The following is a 26,088-nucleotide window of genomic DNA, read 5'->3' on the forward strand; positions in this document are numbered from 1 at the left end:
GACGATTCGCTGAACAACTTCTTTTCACCTCCTTCATTCTCCCCCCTTCCTCTTTATACTTAACGTCACTCGCCATAACGATGAAAAATTTTTACGCTTGACAAAGTAGTTGTTAACTATTCTCTTCGATGAAAATGAAAAATAAGTGATTTATATTAAAAATTTTAAGAATACCCTGAGTCACCGCCTGCAGTCCGGAGACGAGAGTTTTTCGAGGAGTACGTCTTATATCGAGATGTGCTTATATCCAATAACTTCGTTTGTTCACGAATTTTTTTTTTATAATATTTTCCTTTTGTCAATTTTCAAGCCACGAATTTTCCAACGTAAATAAAAACGTTATTTTTCTTACTGCATAGATATTCTAATAACGAGAGTCGAAGCTGATTGTAATTGGGACACGAGTATTGCTGGCAATCGGAGACAAGAAATGAGGGTAAAAAACAAAAATCATTGTCATGAAAACAAAAAGGACTGTGTGTATATGTGGACAGTCGAGGAAACGTGACCGCGAGACAGCTGACGCGATATCTTCCGGCCAATCAATTTTATATCCTCCGTGCTCGTCCAGCAATTTCAAAGATTGCAACCCCTGCCCAAGTAAAAGCAATGAGATCCCTCGTCTCCCGTCATCCTCAAACTTTTCAGTCCTGATAATTTTTTTCCATTGAACAACTAATTCACCGCTCCCTCCTGACGATCAATGATTCGCCCAATGAAATTTCTCCCACGTGGTGCATTGAAAGAATGGAGAAAATGAAAATAATGGTAAAATAAAATTTATCACTTCGTGGAATAAAAAACCTGTCCCTCCTCTCACTATTCATCCCCTAATTTCACACATTATTGGACACTTGGCTGTCCAGTTAAATGCGAAATAGCCCATCGAGTCGAAATGAAAATAAGTAATTTAAGAGCTGCACATACGCAGAACGTGTTTTACGATTGCGGTTCTATATCTTATCAGGAATAAACATCGTAAGAAGTAGTACGGAGTTTCTCGCAATCGGAGAGGCCTTCCTCGGTCCTTTGCGCTATGGGTCGTAAATAAAATCCATATCCGTAGATATAACACACGTACAATATACAGACTCGTGTTCCAGAAATGAAAAGAATAGACAAGTGAACAAAAAAAAAAAGTCAGGAGAAAGAACGTGAAAATACACTCCCCGACTCAACGGCACCATCGATATTTCTCGGAGATAGTCGGGGGTGTTGTCCACCCCGAGAAACTCTTCACAGTTCATACATGTTGTGATATTGGGAGACAAATACTATTGAATATTCTGTATTTTTTGCCCATCAAATAAAATCATTCAACATGAGAAAAGAAGAGCTAACTCTGATCTAAAAATATTACTTATTGGAAATATTCTCACAGAGGACTCAAACGGAGCATAAATATCAGAAAAAAAATTCTAGTAAAGACTGGAAAAAATGACAATGCAAGAGCTACAAAAACTTCTAATGCTGTCGAAGTACATTTTCCGAGAATTTCTGATAAAATTTTCTTCTCCGACGGAATAAAAAACGTTCATCATATTCCACTGACAATATGCACTCTCCATGATTACCATCACCATCGGCCACGAGACATAGATGTTGAAATGATCCAAGACAGACGCAACAAAGGTACAAATACCTCAACGTCACATTTATGTAAGCAAATCCATCATCCAACTAAGAATATATGCGAAAGAAGGGTAAACGCGTACAACGGCTGTCACCTGTGGCTCTCAGAGTCACCGACTGTACACATATAACAGAGTATTGGCGACACTGGGATGAGTATTGGTGGGATGTAAGGTGGATCATCAGTATCTTCTTGCGTAAACATCAGCCAGTTGCGTCATTCAAACATTAAGACTTTTTCCACGATGTACATACGAGATAGATAAACGTATGGACCTGTCTTATTTGTCAAGTCACGCTATAGAATTCTTACACATATCCAGTACCCATGCACTTCACGTGAGGTACATGGTACATAAATTACACGCATGCATTGACTATAACCAGGAAAACTAGGTTACGACCGATAACATTTCCACTTCTCCGCATTAGGCACGTTTTTCATTGTTGATTTTTCATATTTCCTTTTTTCTCTCTCTTTCTCCTCCTCAACCTACCCAGACCTCGTTCTATTATCAAAGTAAAAAAAAAAATCATAAAAGAGTAACGAGCTGCACGAATCGAGTGTAAAAAATTTGACAAAAGAATTATTGATTAGAGAAACACAAATGCTTCAGGCAATAAACCGAAGAAAAAAAAAATCGTCAAATTGTACAGAGAGAATGTTTTATGGTTTTGTCAGAGTTCTGAAGCAATACACTAACCAAGGAGAAACGGAGAAAAACAAAGGGAAAATGGGAGAAAAATAAATAAGGCACTGAGTAAGAAAGGGGGATGAGAGGGTAGATTGTGTCTTTTCCGCGAGGCGCAATGCTTTAAAGTGAAGCCGGTAATGCAAGTAGTGTCGTCCAGAAAACCCCGGTATGGAGCCACTTTCGTCTATCTCCATGTTCTTTTCACTCTGGTTAGAATATCAGGGGGAGTTAGAGGGTAGACCAGCGGTGCAGAGAAGACACAGCAGCGGAAAAAATAAAAATGTAAGAGAGAAAGAAAGAGAGAGGGAGAGAGTACGAGGGTTGGAGGGTCGGTGGGCCAAGAGGGAGCTGGCGGCTTAAGGCCACCAGGCCACGCGTATAAAAGCGAAGTCTCGAGTCATAATTCAGAAGGGGCGAGGGTGGGTGGGGTGGGGTAGGGTGGAAGGAGAGGAAGGGGAGTGGTGGAGCTCTAGAGGGGTTTCTGCACACCAGTAAAGGACAAACTATTCTCCCACCGCTACGTATCATACATATCCAACTTTTATTCAACTACATACCTCTCACGGTACTACACTCATCTTCCAACTCAGTCACTTTCTCACGCAATGTGTCTGTGCGATATATACGGTACGGTTGTATGGTATATACCTAGTTGTACGTTTATACGCGACGGTAGAAATGGTACGAGCCACTCTTCTCGTAAAAATACCGAGTCTGAGTACGAAGACGACTCTCGGTACGAGGGTATAGAAGAAAAAAAAAAAAAGAAGGATGATAGTGACTGCCAAGAGGCACACAATTGCACACACTCGCAACCAAGTCGTACACGCACATTTTCCGTGAATATGTATGGGTGCAAAATAATACTTGAGAGGAGTTTTACTTACGAGCGATCTGCAGTGCAGAAATTTTTCCACAAAATATAATGTGTATGAATGAAAAATAAAGATTTTAAAAGTGTACCACGGTAAAGTACTGGTGTAAGAGGCTCGACATGTTTTCCCATCCGAAAATATTAATAAAACAAGTGTGCGAGTGATGCTATTATTTTTTTTTTTGATTATTCATATTTTATAGGGCTATGTACTTCGTCAGCTGTAATACGCCTTTCCTATTCTGTTCTTATCCCCGCCCCCTCGTCGCCCATTGTCGTTATCATGGGCCATCTTCTTCGTAACCTGACTGCGCCCCACTCGAATTACAACTTCTAAAGAAATAATGAAAGACCATAATCCTATTTTGTCCATACAATTTCGCCAAGGTAAATAGGGCGAGGAGGGCATCCATCTAAGGGTCCATTGAACCCAATACTATAGCAAGTGAAATTTTTAATATTATGAGTCATAGATCTCCTACTCCAATCCGGAAATTTCTGAAGAATTAATTTTCGAAAATATTGATAATGTTTGTTGTGAGTCGAACCGACAATCTCCAGATTGTTACACCTCCAGTTGAGCTAACGGAAATTTTCTTCATCTCCAATGATTTTCTCATTCAACTCATCCAACGCCTACCCTTCATTAGACAATTTAAATTAAATCCGTTACTGGAACAGTTACTCTACATATTCACCTCAATTGTGACTAAATTTCAAGATGGAAATGAGGAAACGATGACTCATGAAACCCTTTTATAGAACTACAGACCAATTTTCATCAAAAATTTTCTGTGTACACAGTCTCCATTACCATACACCGTTATTTTTTCATTCCCCTAAAAAATAACGATACGATGTATTTGTTATGTCGACACACTTGCGAGAGTGAAGCGAGAGTGTATAAATGCATCCTCTCGTGCACCCTCACGACCCTCGGCACTTTTATTCTCAGAGCTGAGAGAACGAAGGGAGAGAGGAGAGGTGAGTAATTCGTTTTGCACCCTTCCAAGGTGTTAATATCGCTACAACACTTCTCTCTTTTTTTTTTTTCTTTTTCATTCCACTTTCCCAACCCTCTCCCACAGGCAGCCGCCCTCCCTTCACCCACTCACTTTTTAGTCTCTTATCGAAAGTGAGTGGAAAGTCTCAACAGAAGCCAGCCAGGAGGGGAGGACTGTTTATCAACTTTTCAACCCCTGTGCACTATTTCATTGCATGTGCCCCCCTTCATTCCTCTTGCACTCTTTATACACTTTCGTGTAGGCAATTTTTCGTGGGGAATGTACTTTGTTTATGTAGGTTTGTGTATCGATTCGAAAATGGCGCCAGCAATACTATTAGCCATCGGTGTAATGGACGAGAGTACCCGGTAACACCGAAATAAAATTGTTTCCTGGAAAATTTTTCTATTCCCCTATTTTTTATCCTCTCACTACTGTCTCTTTTTATTATAAAAAAATTATTCAGCCCCTGTATAGTATTAATAGGGGAGAGATCACCTGTCGTTGTCGTTCACTCAAGAATTCCCCTGCACTTTATTGCTTTGGACAAAGAATAATATAATTTATTTGAACAAACGAGCAACGACCCAAACTGTTGTAAAATAAACCACAAACAACTAGGAGTGAGAGACCTAAGGCTCAAACTTACCGGACATATTTTATAAAAATGAAATGAAGGAATGATACATGTGTAGGTGAATGTCTCTCGTGTTTAAGGCTTAGTAGAGATCTTTTAGAGGTTTCTGGTAGGCAAGAGAGCATAAAATGCATGAAATATTGAGACCCATGTTCCCTGGGGTGTTGGGGAGAGTTCAAGGGGGAGAGACCACAGAGTCAGTCGTAACCTGTCGATATTATTATTTTATTGTCAGAATCCTCTTACAGGGCTCTGTGATAGTAGACCTATATTTGTTAGTATTTTCTCATGGTAGCATTAGCTGTTGCATTAGTGGTAAGTATTTACCAGTACCTCAGCCCCCTACCGAGAGGGTCGAATACCTGCTATCGATATGTCTGTAGGTGAATGTTTGCTTTTAAAATTGATTATTTCACAATTTATCGAGATCAGTTGACCAGACAAATGAAATTGGAAAGGACGATATTTTTTTCAATTCACTCACTCACCCCTATTAACAAAATAGAACTTTTCCATATCAGTAATCAAAACAAAACTTCAAAGTATGAATAATTTAAATAGCCTGTGAGGGTGAAACTGGTGGTGAGTTTGAAATGAATTCACAATTTGTGTTAAAGGAGTTACAGAATAGGAGGAAGACACCTGGTGACTCGTTGATGAATTCATTCAATGAGGAAACGGTAATTCAAGGGATATTACCGTCATACAAAATTATCCCTCCCCCTCAAAATAACGAAAACAAATTGTGCTAGTGCTTGTTAGAGGCTAGATAAAGTGCGACTAGGATAGTTTTGGTAATGGCTAGAAATAGTAGTCTCGAAAACTGACTCGGTTCACTTTGCAGACACGTGGTGTATTTCCTGGGTGTGTTTGTACTTGCCTCCGGACAATATTTCAGACTGACAACTGTACATAAAGGGGATGGTGTGAAATCCAAAAAAAGCTAACAAAGAACACTTTTTCATTCGCTCCTCCCTCTTTGAATTTTTTCCCTCTATTTTACTTCAATGTGTACCAACAGAGGCTTCATTTTTTTCAATGATAATTTATTGCGACTAGAAATAACACCGAGGGCAATCGATAATTCTGGTTTATGTTTTTTCAAATAAAATTTTTAAAAAATTTTTCACATTGCCAGACGAACAGGAAATATTAAAGTACGTAAGTGTGAAAAAAAAAAATGAATGATGAGCGGACGAGGAGTGTTGGCAATATTTTTTACCTCTGGCGTGTTTGAGCAGGCTATGAAAGGTGGTGACAGAAAGTAAAGTAAGCAAGGTCGAAGTGAAGAAAGATGTACGATTTATACTGGAAGGCATTGCACGATCAGACAATGTCGGAAAAATCGATAGTTTTCCCTCGGTCTTTTTCTCGAGTTTCAAGCAATCGCTCGTTGAACTCACCCACCCAATCCCCTCCCACTCAACCGAAAACTCAATAGTAAGGAACGAGGGATAGTTGCTTTTCCTTGGATACTCATGTGCAGAGGCCCGAGACTCGATCCATAACGCTTCTTGCTCACAACTCCTCTGATGAGGCAAAAGTACTTCGCTTTCACCCCGGGGTTATCCATCAAACGAACACGATTCGACTTGCGGCCTCTCGTTGCTCATCGCAAAACTTGTGCGGCCCGATGGAAAACTCTTCACGTGGAACGAATGGAAGGAGGGAAAAAAATCAACAGAAGAAAAAAAAAGAAAAACAAATGAAAGAAGCGAAACGAAGAGAAAAGTTTAAAAAAAGGGAGAAAAACAAACGAAAATGGTACAGGAATAGAGGAACTCAGCGAAAACGTATTGCCCGTATCGATGAATGAATATTCATATTTCCCTATCGGAAAGAGAATTGAAAAAAAAAAATGAAAACCGTAAAAGGAGGAAAAATCTCCCTCTTCGATATTAAACTCACGAAATTGTTCAGCGTCGAAAAATTTATTACAACCGTCTCCACTCCCTCTCTCCCCCTTTCCCAATAAAATTATCAAGGAAATTGTTATTTTAATGCAGCCGAAATTTTTGACAGGACGACTAGACGCCGGCAAATGGTGCACAAGTGACGCATGGGAGTTGATAAAAAATGTAGAACAGAGTTTACGACTTCCCTTCTCATTTGTCCTCGCCCTTGCTACGTCAAGCCTGACGGCTCCCACGAGGTGGACAGTACTACGTACACATTTACAAAATTCCCCGGGTGCACAACGCACATATACCATCCTATCCCTATCCCTATTCCTAGTTCCAAAAATTTTATTCTTTTCCAGTGTATTCCAATTCGCTTACAGTCTCGTTTTATACTCATCTCCCTCTATTCCTCATTGGTTTGCCTCGTTTGGTAGAGTACACACGTACATAAACCCTTGAATCCCTTACGGGATTCCCACATACGAGCCCAACGGCATATACTCCCGGTATACCTGCAGCAACCACTCACCAATTTGACTTTCCAATTAACGCACCTGCTACCTCACCTGTGACCCAAACCATATCGCGTGCAAACGTTCAACTAAACCATGTAAATGCCGGAAGCGTCCACACGATGAATGGGGAGTGTACTTGTATTATACCAAAGAAATACGTACTTTATTTTGATTTTTTTTCTTCATAATCTTGAAGGCCATGATTATAAATGAAATTCCCCCCGCGGGGATTTCTTATAGAGATGAGTAGATTAAAGAAGATTACTTGGAAATTACCAGATACCAGGTTTTTCCAGTGAGATAAAATTCAGGAAGCTTCATTATACCATGATACAGCTATTAATTTGTTAATATTTATCGTGCAATTTTATCATCACCATAATCAAGCCAATAATTGCACAGATAAAAATTCAATAACTCATCTATACACCCCATGACAAAACAACCTCATTAGTATCCCTTCAAGTTACTCAACCGACAAGAGTTGTATCGGTAATAACTGAGTTACATCCTCCCGATAATTTCCGATAAGTGTTTCATGTGTTTTAACTGGAACAAACTGTACCACCATATGTACCAGGTACATGTCAACGAAGACGATCATACACACAGTTACCGATGACCTCGTTACTAATAACTCTATCGTTAAAATACTCATTCCCCGTCTGCAATGACCGGCCCAGAAAAAAAAATCCCAGTTAACACCAAGCAATACAATAAAAAAATTCGAATTAAATTCTACGTCCCTCAAAACAATAATTGTCGCTAGAAAACAATTTTACAATGGAGAACGGCCTTGCATTATCAACAATTGAAAATAATAAAAATCAAGGGAGAGAGAACAAAAAAAAAAAGACGTAGGTGTAGCAACAATGCCACTGGATTTCCCAGGTGCGCATTAGTCTTTGTCCTATCACAATGCCGGGAGTTTTCAAGAATAAAAAAAAAAATACCCACGAATGAGGGGTAAAAAAGATTTGGTAGAAAAAAAAAATAAGAGAAAAGAAAAGCTTGCGTGTGTATCGTGTGTAAAGTTTCTGCAATTCAGCGTCACCGTGGTGTTGCTCTTTTTCATTCTCTTTCACTTCCTCCCTCTACCATCCACTCCCATTCACTTCCCCCTTTCCTACCAACAAAATCGTCGACTCAAAATTTCCATGGTTTTCGTGTACGCCATTATCATTTTCGGCGGGTAACTCGTTATTAGTATCGCGAAGCACGTATACCAGTTATACGTGCTAGCCTTAAATATCCCGGGAATCCATTTCTGGAAATGTAGATACCCCTCTGACCGGCCCCTACCCACCAAAACCATCCGTACCACCACCCCTTACCCCTCACACTCATGTATCTAAACCCATACTCCACTTTGCTCTTCAGTACAACTGGACTGGCCATGTTCGTGTCCTTTTGTTTTTGGCAAAACTGGTCAGAGAATGGTTTGCGAGAGCTTCTGGTTGGCCATCGATTATTCCCAATTATAATAACAAATGCAAATCAGGAGTAACGACTTGAGAGCTAGAGCAATAAAGTTTCCCTTGGCGCTCGTTTACCTGGTAAATGTACCCACTGTATACAGTATATTAGTCTTCCAAATGTCTACACATACACACATACAAACAAATCACATAAAATAATGGATTAACCCAAGCCAAGCGCTATAATTAACTCAAATTTTTCCATTTTTATCAACAAACTCATAATTTTGATTCTTTCCCCGGAGAACGGAAAGGGAATATCGAATGAGATATATCAATTGACCAGTTGATCAATAAAAACAATTCTACCATTGAATACCAAATAATTTCAACTTGGACAGATTGTCGATGTCAGTGAGAATCTGAAAACATCATTCAACAACTTCATGTATCAACTGCGGTCATATCTCGGGGTTTGAAACGAAAGGTGGAGAATGAAAATGGAAAATTCATTGGCTCCAGCAATATCAAAAGTATCAGTGGGGTAGTGTATGCATTTTCAAAGGAAAAATAAAATGTCGAAATGTACATTGACTTCGTCACTATTCCATCCACTAGAGCTCAATATATCCCTCTCTTTTTCTCTTGCCCTCCTCACAATACACCATTTCATCCAGTCAGCCATCCTCCACCTTCACCTCCCCCTCAGTTGTATAGTTTGAGACAGATACGTGGATCGCATATGTATCCGTTTACCCATGTAAATGTAAGGTACATAGAGGGAAGGCGCGAGGGCGCTCACTCCAAACGTATATTTGTCCTTGCATGATGGTATATATAGCTACTGGGTATATATGCACGCTGTTAGGACCAGACGCAAGGCAAGAAGACTTCCAGTAGTGACTCTACCAGCTATTTTGCCATTCCATCCTCCCCCATACCCCCCAACCCACCCCCAAAACCCCACTACTACCCATGTTTCTGCTTTTGGGGTCTCCACTATCTTTCAGTCTCGAGTATGCAAATCGAATCGAGACCTTTTCCGGCTGCCTCCAATTTCTTTCCCTCCTCTTCTCATTCTTTTTCGGTTTTTCCAGTCATTTCATTTTTTTTCCCCTCTTTTCCTTTTCCCGTTGAGCCGCTTTTCTTTTTCCTCTTGTTTATAATTCAATTGGGAGTGCACATGAGAGAGTCAAGGAATGTATATGGAAGCTAACGGGTATTTACGATGTATCAACCACACGTCCACCACTTCACTGATGAATTACACAGATGCTCAAGTGATAACCTGACTAACGGTTAATCTGACTCATACAGCATACGAGAAATTGATGGACGAGTTGTTGTTATTACATGAAATTACGGAAATATGGATTTTCAATGGATCTAGAGTGTATTGTAAATTGCAGTGATACAAAAGGTGGATGAAGGGTAAAAGTAATTTGTTGTGAAGAGTTTTTAGAAAGTTAAGAGGTAAAACGATCTTGGCCAAGGTTGATGTGAACTCGGTGCGTTGTTTCTGGGTTATATCTTACGTGCAAACTCTCGATTGCGGTGACGTAAGGCACTTGGATGATATATCATGCGTTGACGCTGAGGATTTACAAGGAGGGGGAGAATTTGGGGAGTAAATATGTGCCATGTATTTTATGGATTTATTTTTCCTCGTTGCCATTAATAGGACAGAGGAATGATGAAAAAAAGGTTGAATTAATGAGCTCGAATGAAGGGAAAAAAATTAATTGTAAAGGGCTCTCAAATGTTCGGTGGAAGAGAAAGAGAGAGAGAGAGAGAGATATGTTTAAACAAACAATGGGCAGATGCAGATGAAAAACAAAGAATGTGGTCGAAACCACAGGGCGAAAAACAAAGAATACAAATGAGTTTTCGTAGGGAAAAAGAGAATGAGGGAAAAAAAATGAAAATAGAAAGGTTGGAGAAAGAATGGAGAGTTGCCATCAGCGGCGCCTGGGAGATACTTGGATATATAGAAAAAAAAGGGGGACAAAAATGGAGTAAGACTGGAACCGGAACCGGCGGCATTGTTTCATAAACATAATTTGCACTATCGCACGCCTGGCGCAACCCCGTAAATTGCCAGACTGGACCTCTCTACATGTGGACTTGAGGGTGGAGGTGAACAAGGCAGAGAAGAATGAGGGAGACTCTTCGACGCTGGGCCATTTGAATATTTTTAATATGCACCGCACGGGACTAACTAACTAACCTCATATACTATACACTGACGCTCTTTTCCTGCTGTTCACAAACCCTTATAGTGCCTTTCCACTTCATTCCTATTTATTCCTACAACGTATAACGTCGACGGTTGGAATTGTTTTTTCTCTTTAGGAAAAAAGAAATATCAGTGAGGGAAAATCATTGGATAATAATGACAATGGAGGTATCAATCATTCACAAATTGATTTTCCTTATTCAGTGTCCGGTGAACTGATAAAACTTAGACGGTTAACATATCCATCCTTGGTTTTTGATAAATAGAAAAAGAGGGACAAGAATTTGCACAACGTCCTCATAAATTTTGAGATTGGGATCTTCAATAGAAGATGCGTTGCAGATGTTAACCGAACCATTTTTTTTGCGAAAAGTATTACACAGATGCGAATGAGTGAAACGTGAGTTGTCAATGATTGAAGAGCTTTAAGAATGTCCCTGACAACCCAACAAAGAGGAGAGATCCAAGTGCTGGTATTTATTGCCCATCTTACCTCAAATTACTTCAAATTTACGTTCCTGTTTTTTTTTGTTAACTCGTGTAACTCAAATTTTGTCATGAAAAATTAACATCTCGCTGATTATTCAGGAGATTCAGGTTAGAAAAATCGGTGGATAAAAATTTTCATAAGAGACGACACTACTTGATGGGCAAAATGTCAAGAAGGCTTTATCGGAGAATCAAAAAAATAGCCTGAAGGGGTGAATTGCAAGTTTAAGGTAGAGCTGTGAGTGAGGAATGGATGGTGGTGGTGAAGAGGGAGGGGTAGGGGTAGATGAATAATATTTTTTCTGTCTGGACTGAGAGGACAAGAGGGAATTCATTAAGGTATGAATAATGCGTCTACGATGCCAAGGACGGTAACGAAGGGGGTGTGAGGGGGAGAGAGACGATAGTGCCGGCAACTTCTCTCTTTCACTCTTTCTCCTGGATGCCATCGGGTGAATAGGCGCGCATGTGGATGCGCCAGGCTAAAATTAAAGTCAATTCGCCCCCGACGACAGTAAGACGCGGTCTTAGCGTTCTTCTATGACATTCACGGTCGTCATTGGATAAAGTTTAATATTTTTCCCCCCTGACAATGAGTTTTCAAATTATTTTTCATTAATTTATCCTGTCAAATCGATTCATACATCGGTTGAAATTCACCTAATGAAAATGAATTTTCCCACAGTAATAATAACCACTTATATTCATTGTCCAAATTTGCCCTGGCATACCCTCCAAACAGTATTCTCTTCACCCCCAGAAAGGTGTGTACATCGCTCATCGGCTCCTTTATTTACGAGGGTTCGTTAAGATAAGACATAACAACAAACATAAATAAAGTGTATATACATCATCACCCTCAAGGGTTCCCTCATCCCAAAAATCCCCCAAATACACAATAGTGTGTACAGAAACCCTGAATTCCATGGCGCGTGTTTGCCCCTGTGGCACAGGGTCATTTACGTTTTCCATCGGGCCAGAACATTCAGTGGATGCAAGCCAGATGTCTCGGTATGCATTTGGCGAATGGTGGAGGGCCCAAAGGGGCTACGAACATCCCTCGAGAGAGTACTCCACCACTTTCCTGAAACACCAGCACCAGCACACGCCAGATGGAAGGTTTGTCTGTCGCTAGAGTTGAAGTCATGAGTGAATTACGAGGGGCCAGAATGTAGGCTTTTTTTTTTTATGATCACCACCATCGCGTCCGTTCCCTCCTCCAGCCCTACCATAATTTAACTTTACTAATCCGATAACGTAAAAAAAATCAAAACTGACAACTTAAAATATTGATCACACGAGAGAGCGTACTAGGGCTAAAACAAGGCAAATAGATTTAAAAAAAACATTCACGTTTGTTTTTTTTCATCTACTCCCCCACCCCCACCACCACAAGGGCGCTTCGAGGCTTTTTAGCGTGCAGTCGTTATAAACTCGGAGGCAGGAAGGAAGTGCATTAGCACAACCACCCTCTGCCGCTCATCTACTTCAACCCTCAACCTCACTTCTCCTCTTCCTCTCTCTCTCCACCTACCTCTCATTCTCAAGTCACCCTCAATGTTTTTCCTATGCGGCGCGGGAAAATTATCTACATAACTACCTCGTCATGCCTTTCGCAACCGTCCGACCACACGTAGTTGAAGAAAAAAAAATGCATTAAATCTCACGCCGATGGGAGGAAAAAAAATCTGAAGAATTAGAAGACCCAGAGAATTCATTACAAATTTCCCCTGCCAACGTTGGCCGAGTGTTGCATTGAATTACAGTGCTCCAAAGATTATCTATTGTGGTTGGAAGAATTATTTTATGATCGTCCACTGAGATGGATTCAGTGGTCGAATGAAACAAAAAAAAAAGACAAAGGAGCATTCACAAAAATGAGAGAAAGGGGAAGTATTGTAAAGCAGCGGAGAGTACGACCTCCAGTAGCTCCAGGATTTATTTCACCCCTCTATTTTTCTCCCAAAACTGTTGGAAGAAAAACGGCGCGAATTGAGAAGGCAAAAAAGTTGCCGAGTTATACGAGTATGCTCGAGAATAAAATTCCAACGATGACAGATACATCGGTGAAGTTGAAAAGAATATTTCAAGAAAGAGGGAAAAATGAAATGAACCAACATTTCAAAGGTTAAGGAGAGAGACCCCGATGAAATTTGAAAGTTCCAGGGAATTGTTCGTGATCAATTCATAAAAGACGAATGCAAAAAAAATATTTATGTGCTGAATGTAATTTGAATGACGTTGTGGATTCATTAAAAGTGCTCGTATCTATAGGGTTCTCTGTAAAAAAAAAACTGCTCGCATGTCCCTACACTCTGGTTACGCACGAAAGATAAAGGACGCGCCAGAATGTCCCTGGGAAGAGGAAGAAAAAAAAACAATTTACGGTATCGTGTGAACAGATCAGGCAACGGTTGCGTCAATCGTACGCAGTCAGTATTCTCCGTTCACCATATTTACCCTTCCACTTGACTCTCAGCACTCAAAATAACACGAACAAAAAAAAAACTGTGAAAATGATGCGGTGTGAACTAAAAAAAACCTTTGATCTCTCCTTTTAATTTCCGAATGGAGAGCATATAACGGAGCAGATATAAACGAGGTGGATATATTCACGCCGCGGAGAATTAAACGATGATATACGCTTCACCTAACGATCATCGGATGCACAGTACCCTGCGGGGGTGTATATCGACCTGCCAGGACGCTTCAAATTAATTAATATACTGCAAAAGCCAACGAAAACCATCAAATCTCCAAATTTTCATCTACCCCTGCCATGTATTCATTCCATATGAATGAATGGCATACTCTCCACAGCCAACGTTCATTTTTAATAATTGAAATCGAAAATCTAATTGCTGGAATTGGCAGTCCAATAAAAAAAAACAACAATCAACTAAAAAAAAAATATTTTCAGTGGAAAAAAAATCCCATAAAAAGCCGAAAAATTCAAAGTCCGCAGTACCTTTCACAAGAACATCGCATCACATCACATCACGTATATTCTGCATCGTAGCGAGAATGAACGTACGCCATGTATACATCTGTACAGTAGAAAATAACAGGGAATGAGTCTGTGTTGAATGCCCCCCAACGAGTGAGATCGAAAGGACTGTGAAATGCAACGATACCAAGTGAGATGGAATGCGAAACGAGGCCGTTCGTACGCTCGTCCATACCAAGGGTTTCCCCCCCTTTCCCCGATCAATATCAGTTTTCCAAGTTGCACCGTTTCGATGCCAGCCAGCCGCAAAGGCTCGACGCCCACCACCCCCATACCCCTGTCCCCTATACTTCAGACTATGCCTCCTTTTCCTTCCACCCTATCCTATCGTCTAGCGTCTCCACAATTCCCTCCCTGTCCCTCACCCACCACCCACCAGTACTCTTTACATTACTTCTTTACAGGAACGTCAGAACCCGTCGCGCCGTATTATTTTTTTTTCTCCTCGTCCAATACAATAACGCAAAAAGAGGAATTTTTTTTTCCCGCCGTTGTACGATCAGACACATATTTTCGTTACGCTGTACATAACGGACATTTTATTGAGTACGGATGTGACGTAATAATCCGCTAGATACTATGGGAATGGGGCGACCTTGAAATTGCGGACTGGATGACTAGTGAAATAAAGGAATAAAAATAGAGAGCGAGAAAAAAAATGCGAGAAGTTAATTATTCGTGCACCGACGCGTAAATTTGTTTATTACTAGTGATTTAAATGTTGCAGTAACGCCTCGTAATAACACACCTTACACACTCATTTCATTCATCAAAAATTATGTATTATGCAAGTGCCTTTTTTTTTTCATTCAATCTCCATTTTATGCGCTCCATGGACTTGTTCCTGAAATATGTGTTACGATAAAACTTTTTTTTTTACCCCATTTATTCGTGTTCAAAAGTCAACGGTTTATGAGCTCCATTGACTGAATGGAAATGAAAAAAAAAATAAAAATAGAAAGATAATGCGCATGCTCAATCATTTTTAAATGTAGAGACAGCTTTCCAATTCTGGTTCATTAATACCAATGATGTTCAACACGAATTGGGAGAACTAAATATGAACTTGGATGAACTCATTCACGTGATTCTCAGCCATTTGCATTACCATTTCAACTAAACTGTTATCACTTTAATTAAAAATCATTTTAAATTAACACCAACGGATAATATTTTTTTTTAATCAATTAAAATAAACCAGATTGATTGAAGTTTAACTGAATTTTTAATTACCAGACAGATGTTTGAGCTGAACCACCATCAGTACTCCCCCTCCCCCCACTCCCACCCCCTCCCGCACCGCGCTCACACAGCTCGATCGATTTGTAATTAAAATTTTGTTGGTGAATAAAAAAAACGACAGAAGAAAGAGATAAATAAAAGAATTCAATTTGAAATCAATTTCTCGGGAAGAGGTACGGAAACGTGATGCACGAATGGTGTGTGCAAGAGAGGTTGTAACGGTCGAAGGTTTGCGCGTCGCCTTAATGTATTTACAGAGCTGAAAACCCATTAACGCTCGCGTCTGATGCGTTAGTTGAAGAAGTGGTGGAGAAGTGAAGAGGAGGATGAGGAGGAACTAGCAGTATAACAACAAGAGGAGGGAGAGGTTGCGCGGTTATTCTCTGTTGAAACTTTGTGAGGAGCAAAGGAGAGAATTCGCCACATTTGGGGACGACTTATCGTCCTGGTGCACCATATCCAGGTCGTGAGAGTACGAGCAACAGCACTGGGCAGATTCGAGGCTTGCGTGTTCTATTCTATTCGCAAAATCAATTGAGTGGAAAAAAAAAACACGTAAAGAGAGCGAAAATACTACGCGAAAGAGTGTCGAGATAATCTTTTTCCGTCTCTTTAGCTGTTATACAAACATATTAATAGATTTTTCAAAAACCGATCGTCTGCTTTATTCACTGTCGATGCCAGAAAGTTGGCCCAAGGGGATGGGAGAATAGATCGTATGCAATGTAAATAAAAAATTCAAACAGTGGAGGAATATAAATGAAAGGGGTGTTGAATATTGGAGGAAAAAACTAGAGCTGAAGGCTTCAAACGTTCAGTTTATCGCTTGACAAATGGGGGAGGGGAATTAGTTGATATGTCTCGCTCCGATGCTAGTTTCCAGGCTTTAATTCCTATTTTTTTGTCGCAAACGTCTGACGAGGCAAAACGCGAAACGAATAATGAAAGGGGTGGCTAAAGGTCTGACTAAGAGTGCACAGTAAAAAAAAAGGAGAGGGGGGGGGATGGGTGTAAAAAACATTCGTCGAGAAAGAAAAAGAGGGAAGAGATAAGTTGACAGGGAGCAATGGGTCCCTAGAAGTCGGATTAGTGGATGCGAGTTGGAAGCGACAGAGGGCGAGGGGGAAAAAAATGAATTAACAACGTTCCAGGAAGAGAAGACGATGGTAGAGAAAAAATGGTAACGTCCATCTTGGAGTGGTATTAAAAGTAAAAGATAGAAGGCAATGTTGAATTTGATTATCCCGCAATAACGACGTCCGTAAATTTATTTCGATATAATAAAAATGGATAGTAGTAATATCGGGGAGTGCATGAGACAATTGGCAATATAAAAGCTCGGATAAGTGGTGGGGAAAAGGTAAAAGCGCGAGTGGGAAGGGAGGAGTGAGAGAGAGAGGGCATTAACAAGGAGGAAAACGCAGCAAGGGCTGGATAAGGTGAAAGAGGACCTTAATGAAGTGCAATTTAATCCACCCCGACGCTCGGCCGACTCTCCACGACTCTTCTACAGTCGTTCACTTCTTTTTTTTCTGCTCCCTCTCCCTTGTTCATCATCCCTACGCCCATCAGCTCACATTATTTTTCTATCCTATTATCCAGTCGACCATTAAAAATGAAATGAAAAAGCGGCGATACCATTGGAGATACAAAAGCAAATGAAAAAGCAAAAGAATTCCCGCAGAAGATGGAATAAAAAAAAAATTACATTCAGAGAGACATGAGCAAGTGGAATGAAAAGAAAGACGCGCATATTTGTGGAATTTTTCACTCTCGAAAATGAATAGGAGGATTACACGAAACGCCGTAAGGTCTCAAGGCAAATATTCCCCACCCACTTGAGATTTCCCACGTAGTGTAATGTATTCTACCGGACTAAAATTAGGCTCCGTGTGCTATTAAACTTAACCGGCGCACGATACCAGGCGAAAGTTGAGTTTGACTGAGACTATACAGGCGCAGCAGGTGGCTCACGATTGACCTCAGACCCTTCAGAACATTACAACCCTCCACCAACTCCCCCTAACCACTATCACTGCTTCACCAAAAATTCACTAAATAAAACCATATATGAATGCAAGTTCACCAAGGAGAGTAGGAGGGGGATAAACTTTGAGAATTATCCAGTATAATTAGGACTATAGATTCCCCTCAATTCTCAATATACATCCCCCAAGACCACAACGGTATATTCACGAAAAACAGTGTGTAAAGAGAGGGTCTACACAGTAGGGACTAAAGTTAGATCTATGCTTGTTTTACGCTGGCTATATCTAAAAATAAAATCCACCGGTGTTTCTCCCCCGTGTAAACAAACAATGAACGCCCAAAAACCGGACGATGTTTTTTTTTATTCAACTGAAGGGAGTTGAAGCTATTCATAACAATTAATTTGCACTGGGGAAAGAAATGATATAGAAAAAAAAAATCGATTAAATTTACCATGTACCAAATTAAATTACCACGAAATTAATCGAGCAAACAAAATACACTACTTTTACCTCCAATGATATTGCTCTCAGTAAACAAATCCATTGGTTAATACCAAAGGATCCATTGCATACGAAACGTGAAGGAAGAATAGTGGAAAGGGGGGAGGAGGAAGGGGATAATTCACGGAGATAGTCACGCTCGAATTAGTACGCCTGGAATGACAATACAAATTGTATTTTATGTGTGAAGAACAGAGATGAAAGTAAAGTAGGGATACAAACACCAATGAGTGAAGGGGAAGAGGGAGATGTTTTCGGTTATACATTGGTATTGGTGAGATGGGTACCTATGGCTGAGGGAGACGCGGTGAGCGAGGAACCGAGAAGGGAAAACAGAGCGAGCCGATAAAACAAATTGAACGCTCCGGACCGAACATTGGGGCAACCCCACTACCACTACCGGAGGTCCCTGGGATCCGTTCCTCCGGTAAATTCTGCGGTCGTTTTGAGCATCATTATCCTTTCGCATGCCTGCACAAACTAAACTCGTCGATGGAGCTATTCCGCGTTATAATAAATACTTTATTGGTTAGTCATTTGGATCCATTCAATAGAGTGAGAAAAAAAAATTTTATTTCCATCAAAGATTGATATTCTTATCAGGAGAAAATATCTCTGGAGAAGGTCTTTCTCCAAGGCACGTCTATGGGATGAAATTACCCAGAATAAATCCGAATGTTAGAAATTATTATGCCAATATTTCCGGAGTTTTCTATAAGTTCCACAAAATTTTACTAGAAATCCAAGAAATTTGACTTCATATAGTTTTGAAAAAAAAAAATAGTTTTGTTGTCCCATATAGAATGGATTTCACTCAAGTAAATTTACCATCATCATGGAAAAATTTTGTGTTTTCTATCCACTAATGGGGTAATTAAGAGGCCTACGTTAATGGGCATTAATGATGCGGCATTGTGATGACAGATACGTTGAGGAGGCACAAACCAGAGCGCTTCAAATGCGCTTAAAACACTAGCCGATGCGCATCTTTCTCTTGCATTCCCTCTTCCCCCCTTCCAATACCATTGTAAAACTTTCCGTCATTGTTTTATCATTCCATTGCATACTGTACGGTCGATGCGAATGAAAGATGAAGGATGGTTGTGGGACCTGTGGAGAATCGGGGAGAGGTGAAATGGAATGAACAGCCAGCAGGTGAAAACCGCTCTACGACTGCAGGTTCACATCGTGTACGAGACAAAAGCAAGTTGCGTCAGTTCTTCCATTCATCGAAAGCACCCCTTACCATATACCCACATCTCACTCACACCCTCTTTCTCTCCCCTTTTGTACATTACATGATGCTATATTTTTTGCACGGGTTTGCACGATAATGGTTAAAATTGATACTGTTTTGTTTACGGTATTCTTAGACTTCCGAGTAATTCAATAATATAGAGCATTGTGGAATTTTTTAGAAACGTCTTGAGATTGTTAAATTATAAACGAGATTATGCAGCTCGAGAAGAATAAGACTGTTAAAATATTGCCGATAAAATTGAGAAACGACTTGCGAACTGAGAAAAAAAATTCAATCTTCCTATTTTATGATTTTAGTTCAATAGTCATTGGACGTTTACGACGCTTGATTTACGTGTACGAAAAAAAAATTTGTTATCACATCGACTGTTTCAATAAACCCGCCGTTGTATTCAGGTATGTGCACGTGCGCGGTACGCACCCACGCCAACTTCTTTCACGTAACACACAAACGTATGGTACACACGTGTACTGGATGTATAAAAAATAAAGGAGTTTCACATTCTCAACAACCAACGTGTTTCCCCCTCAACAATTTTACTTATTCATTCGTTTATATTTCATCTCTTTGCCGATGAGTTGAGACGCGCGAGAAATTCAATGGCGATTGTAACCGTAATGATCACGCCTCGACGCCCCCATGAGATGTACTCAAATTGTTACCATAAACATATTATGTGTACACATTGCAGTGTCTCGAATGTTACAAGTTGCTCTTAATGAGCACGACAAACTCTACTCAAAAGTGCCAGAACAAGTACAATATTTTTCTTTTTCTCTCGTTCTCTACTGTGTTGACTTTAATCACGCACAACGGCAGATTTTCTAAACAAACCCGTCACATGACTAGCAGTCGTATATCACGAGCATAAGCAAACAACCCGTTGGGTATAAATACATTACGGTTAAATCATTTTTCACAAGATAATAATAATAATGAACTCCTTACCTGTTGCCAATGATCCTCGAGTGAGGGCTGCGCCGAAAAATATCCCGTATCGTGTATGTCCTGCAATTCCCTGAATATGTTGCCGCTCGGCAGGATATCCATGATTGCAATGACTCTTGGATTATTTAAAAAATAATTTAAACCAATGTGAAACACTTTTTCTATCTCAATCACGCCCTCCCGTTCAACAATAATCACTCACTAACAAAATAAATGCAATTTAACACAGCACGAGATTAACAAAAAACTCGTGCAATATATACGCCGGTACGTAATACACGTGAATAACATCGAAACCCCTCACTTTCACTGAAGTATCAAATATCAAAACAAATATAAGCTCCCCTCTGCACTGTTATTTTTTCAATGACCTTGTCTCCTCTGGTAGGACATAAACGGTGAGTACAGCATACAGCTCCCTCTCCCCCTTCGACTTCCCGGTATTTTTCACTGGACCTCGCCGCACTGGCGTCACAACACACTCAACCAAGTGAGAATAAAAACAAAGGAAAATTAAAATTAAAAAAAAAACACGTTGAATCAAATTGGGCTCACAAAACTCAGAGAAAGATGGCAACATGAGAGGAGAGACTGTGACAATGATCTGTCTGGTTGATGTCGAGTTTTATTAACGTTGAATTCACAAAAGTATCCATCATATGCACTGTATGGCCGCGTGGAGAGACGCCGGCTGCCGGCAAACGCGTCACTTTTTTCCTATGTATTTTATTTCAAACGTACGAGTGTGCCACACAGTGGGATGTCATTAATATCATCTGTTTTTAGTGAGAACTGTTATTTCAGCTTCACTCCATCAAAATTCGCGACAATGTTGAAGCCAGCGGAATTATTATCACTGCGGTTGGCCGGCTTGCATGGAGCACATTGAACTCAATCTCCGATGGAGATATATTTTTATTCCCTCAGTGCAACACCACAGGCTGAGGTATAAACACACTAATCGCGAAAATTTCAATCAATATCATCGATCAACAGCACTCAATCACTTGTTATCATACTATCAGTGTTTCAACGTCACTGTTGGCTTCGATTACGTTCTTTCGACATGTCGGATAGTACGAGCGTTTAAGCCGGAAAAAGGGAAAATTTTTTGGTCGAACTGTATTCGCGCACTGGTATGTACTCTGTCGCGCGAGCGCCGGAGAGTGACTGACGTTGTGCGGTACGGTATGGAGCGCGGGGAGAGCCGAGACCGGCCGATCGTTGCCGACGTACTAGCCGGCGTCGCGGATGGAGGTGGAAAGCGCTGGGTTGCGGGAGTGGGAGATTGGCGGGTGGCGAGGGGGATAAGTGCATAGTAGCGGTGTAGAGATGCGTGCCGGCGTCGGCGTTCACGACGCGACGCGATATCGCCGCCGGCCGCCGCGCCACGTAACCGTGGCAGCACGATTCGTCGACTGTAGTTTACGCCGCTGGATGTAACAACAACTCCCAGTATCCTATAATTTTATTTGTATATTCGTTTTAATTTCAATTCCTGGAATGGGTTTTGGCATTATTTTTAGACTAGCGAACGGGGCGAAACGTCGGCCACTCGATCACTTAATAATATTCCAGGTTAATTGTACTTCTGGCCTTACAATTGGATTGATTCTATTCTCGATACATTTTTTTAGTCTTTTTTGGTTATAGAGGATGAGCTTGGCGCGGAGAGAATTATGGGAAATACCAATGGACGCGATTTCTGTTTTGGAAGAAGGAATAAAAAAAAAAAAGGCCTTTAAAATCACAGTCGGATCATAGAACACAAATTTTCAGGTATTTATCGTAATTTTTGAAGTCTATTTTCTCCGTTATATGGTTGAAGGCTATCGGCAGTACTCTGGTTTGTTATTATGCAATGATATCGGTAATAATTATTAATGAATTATGAAATTCTTTCTCTCGAAGGAATGCCAGTAATTTTCATTCTCTTTCCGCATTAAAAATCTTATCTTAATGTTTTCCAGCGTGAAATCTAACGAGTAGTAGGTAATAAGTCTTGCCACAGAGGAATATCATTGTTCGATTTTTTCTGCATTCATTTAATCGCTCATGAATGCAATGCAACATTCGCGATTAGATAAGTCAACGTTTATTACTGATATCAGGAAAAATAACTGACTCATTGTTTAACATTGGAGGAAGTTGGGAGAAGGAGAGCTGACAGATGAGAGTAAAATAAGAATTTAATGGCTCATCGGTGTGTCGTTTCCGCTGAAATCTATTGCTGAGTGTAACACTCTAACTTATACTGAACGTCATACACCAGTGGACGGAATGTTTACTTCCGGTGAGACCTCTCTGGCTCATTGGCGACTGAAAAAAAGAGGGGAAGGATCGTGCAGGACGAGATAATGCCTAATCGTTTTGACCTCCAGGGTATCAAATGTTAACCTGTATCAGCTCAGGAAGAGAAGAACAAAATTGATACTCTCTTTTTCTATTTTGTAACGCAGTATCAAACGACTTTAACATTTTATCTGAGCAAGTTTAGATTTTTAGAACTTTCATTTAAACATTTTCAACATTATTATGCCCCTGAATCAAAGACTTTGGCAGTACTCAATGAAACAGAAGTCAAATAATCAAAGTCTTTATTCTATCGACAACAATTCGAAACGACCGGCTTAAGACGCCAAAGGCCATAAATATATTCGGTACGCTGCCCCTTTTGGCGAAATTTTCATCTCTATCACTCTCTAGCGTTCATGTACATTTGGAGTAGAGCCCAGGCTTTCTCAAAAAAACTCCATCCACATTTCCCCTTTTTTTCTCTCGTTTTGACTCGTTCAACAATGAGAGAGTTGGCATGTGTCTATGGATTTGGGCAGTGGATGTTCATGGAAAAAAAATCTATCCAAATGCTTTTTGGATGGTACGCATATGGCAGCATAAAAGTAGATTACCGAACGTGAATTCTAGTTTGAAATAGAAATATCAAGAGCAGAAAAATTGCAAGAAGGTAACGAATGGGCAGCATTTACCGGGTATTTGCACCTTATCATTAGTGGATGTTTACAATTCCCCCAAAAATTCCATAACGAGACCATTAAGCAACACTAATACAGTACATATTGGTCTCCTCGTAAAGCCAAATTACCCGGCCATCGCAGTGAATTCCTGTTTTTATTCATATTTGATAATTTTGGGTGAAGCCAACAGAAGTGGAATTGCGATATCGCGTGCAATCGTCTTGCCTCACTTCTTTTCATAACTCTGCTCATTTTTATTCCACAAATATTATTTTTATTTTCAGTTATTTCTTCGTCTTCGCGTTCCTTTCATCTGCATAACATTCACGCACGAACGTCAGCCTGAATTTGCAACAACAGAGAGCAACTACAGTGCACGGGGATTCGAGAACGTGTCCCTAACAACACAGGGAAAAAATCGAGAAGGGGATAGACCTGGGTGAGTCATTTTTCTACACTGGCAGAACCATTTATTTATCGCAACCGAAATTCGTTAGGCATCAACGAAAGGTAGAGTCAAGTTTGAACAAATGAATGTTCTTTAATTGTTAACGAATGACTCACTTGAATGGCGAATGCCAAGTCAAGCGAAGTTTATCAAATATACATTCGTTAATTATTAACGAATGAAGGTTTGATGGAACCAAATGAATCCTGACCTACAATGAAAATCCATTTATTTGTAGTAAGTAATCCGTTCTATTAGTATATATTCGATAAATATCATATTATTTTAATGTATAATGTCAGCGCGATGGCTTGCAATAGTGCACTAACAAGTTGGGGTCACATTAGGTTAGTCGCGGTGCGCGAACCATTCGTGTCAACCTATTATATTCCAACATACGAGCCTCATACAAAAGCCTGTACGTATACAGGCACCTCTCGACTTGTACTATGGCTTACTTATATACAGCAGCGTAAATATCCTTGGAGCCACAGGAATTTGTGGAACGAGGACGCGAGGAGTTGACGGCGTTCACGTCTATTTCCATTATCTATGCAATTTTATATCTATTCATTGACTTGTAGTTTCTGTCCTTTTCTTCACGAGGAATTGAGTAAACGTTAAAAATCTTGGGTTCGTTGGATGGCCTCAGATGTTACGTGGAATTCGCGAAGGGAGGGCTTGCCGTCTCGGAATTTTTTTCCTCAAGCGATGTTGAAGAAAAAAAATTCTTAAAAAAAGAATCCTTCAGCGAAAAATAAATGAGAAATTTCCGGAGGGGCACAAAGGCGTGTAACAAATTCGCGTGTGTGTGTATCTTGAAAAAATATTTTGTTCATAAATTTTTCGAGGCACGAAAATGCAACGATGCACGCGGAATTCTATCAGGAAATTGTATCGCGGCAACTTTGTGTGATTATTATTATTAACGGGCCTATGAATGCACGGTGTAAAATGCCTTAATCCTGCATAATCCCATCGTGATGCTACAGATGGCTGTGTACTAAGCCCAGCTCGTGGACCCTACGTACCATCCAGTCGGCGCCTTCTATGCTCGATGTACTTCATTACATTATGTATATAGTTTATGACAATGTAAAATCGTCAGTTTTAAAAACGGCCAACGGACGTGGCGAATGTGCGTGGGCGACTTATCGCAATGCTGAGATGGTTCGGGGAAAAAAAATATCAAACGTTGGAATAAAAAGAAATTTTTTTTAATGAATTTACGTTCGGGTGAAGCGTTGGGGAATCTCTCAAATCCTGTTCAACGTACACCAAACTTTTTAGTCCACTTCACATAGCCTCAATGTAATGCACAGTGAAACATTCCCATTTTCTTTCCTTCCGGAATATTGAAAAGCCAATTCACTTTTGGAATCGTCGGACTGTGATGAAAATATCCTGGAAACTTTTTATAAATTAATGAGAACAATGGGAATTGTGATATTCAAATGGAAAGTTCGGATATTCTTGCGGTGGAATTAGCATCACTCCGTGGCTTTAAAGTCAATTGAAAAATTGAATTGTAAAGTTGTTAAAGGTGAATGTTTTTTGGTTTCCATCGTTCTTTCCAGATAAAATCATAAAAAGTAAAAAAAATGTAAAATAAATGGCATCGTGTTGGCGCGGGAGTAATAAACCCTGCGCGCGCATACGGAAGACGACGCCATTTCTCATCTCGGCACTCGTACGCATTTGAAACGTTGTAAACTGACGATGCGTAGTCACCTGACGCGTTTTAATTTTCTGAGAAGTTACGGAAGGCCAGGAGTATGTTTTGTTGATGTCTGGTATCGATCAGCATTCCAACTGTGCTCTCAGAAGCAGAACACTCATTACAAAACCCACTCACTGGATGCAATACATCTTCCTTCAAAAATAAATTGTCCCATCATCGAGTAATAAAATTAATCAATGCCAGAGAAATGGATTATGCATGGAGCTCCGAAAATCCAGCAATTCTTATAACGCAGAAATAAATTGTGGAGAGCATGAGAAGGCAATATCTATGAGGGTACAGGGATAGGGCCCTCATGTCTATTCGAATTGACGGAATCGACGATTTAAGAAATCGTCTTTTTTTTTCATCTATATACATCCCCGGCTTTTCCATCTCCCTCCAGGGTCTTGTGGACCTAAGGGACGATTTCGAGAGGTACACGGCACGGCCAAACGGATGAATATTCCCACGAACAAATGCGATGTGGAGGAGAGCCGATCGTAAAACGAACGAGAACATTTCGTCGTGCGGGATAGCATTGAGGGGATACGGGTGATCGTATTTTTTTCCCTCCCCCTCACCTCTTTTCTT

The 26,088-nt window shown here is 40.3% G+C and overlaps 1 protein-coding gene across 1 annotated transcript in view; it reads right to left on the bottom strand.

Annotated features, from left to right (window-relative positions):
• The window catches only part of LOC135167143 (Krueppel-like factor 6), a 136,517-nt gene extending 114,938 nt beyond the window's left edge, over positions 1 to 21,579 (bottom strand). The window contains exon 1 of the mRNA XM_064130021.1: positions 20,352 to 21,579. Within this exon, the coding sequence (XP_063986091.1) occupies positions 20,352 to 20,453 (102 nt within the window). The 5' untranslated portion in view covers positions 20,454 to 21,579. The remainder of the gene's footprint in view (positions 1 to 20,351) is intronic.
• Between the last annotated feature and the right edge of the window lie 4,509 nt (positions 21,580 to 26,088).

The sequence above is a fragment of the Diachasmimorpha longicaudata genome, chromosome 11, assembly GCF_034640455.1.
Source record: "Diachasmimorpha longicaudata isolate KC_UGA_2023 chromosome 11, iyDiaLong2, whole genome shotgun sequence".
In the NCBI taxonomy this organism is placed as follows: Eukaryota; Metazoa; Arthropoda; class Insecta; order Hymenoptera; family Braconidae; genus Diachasmimorpha; species Diachasmimorpha longicaudata.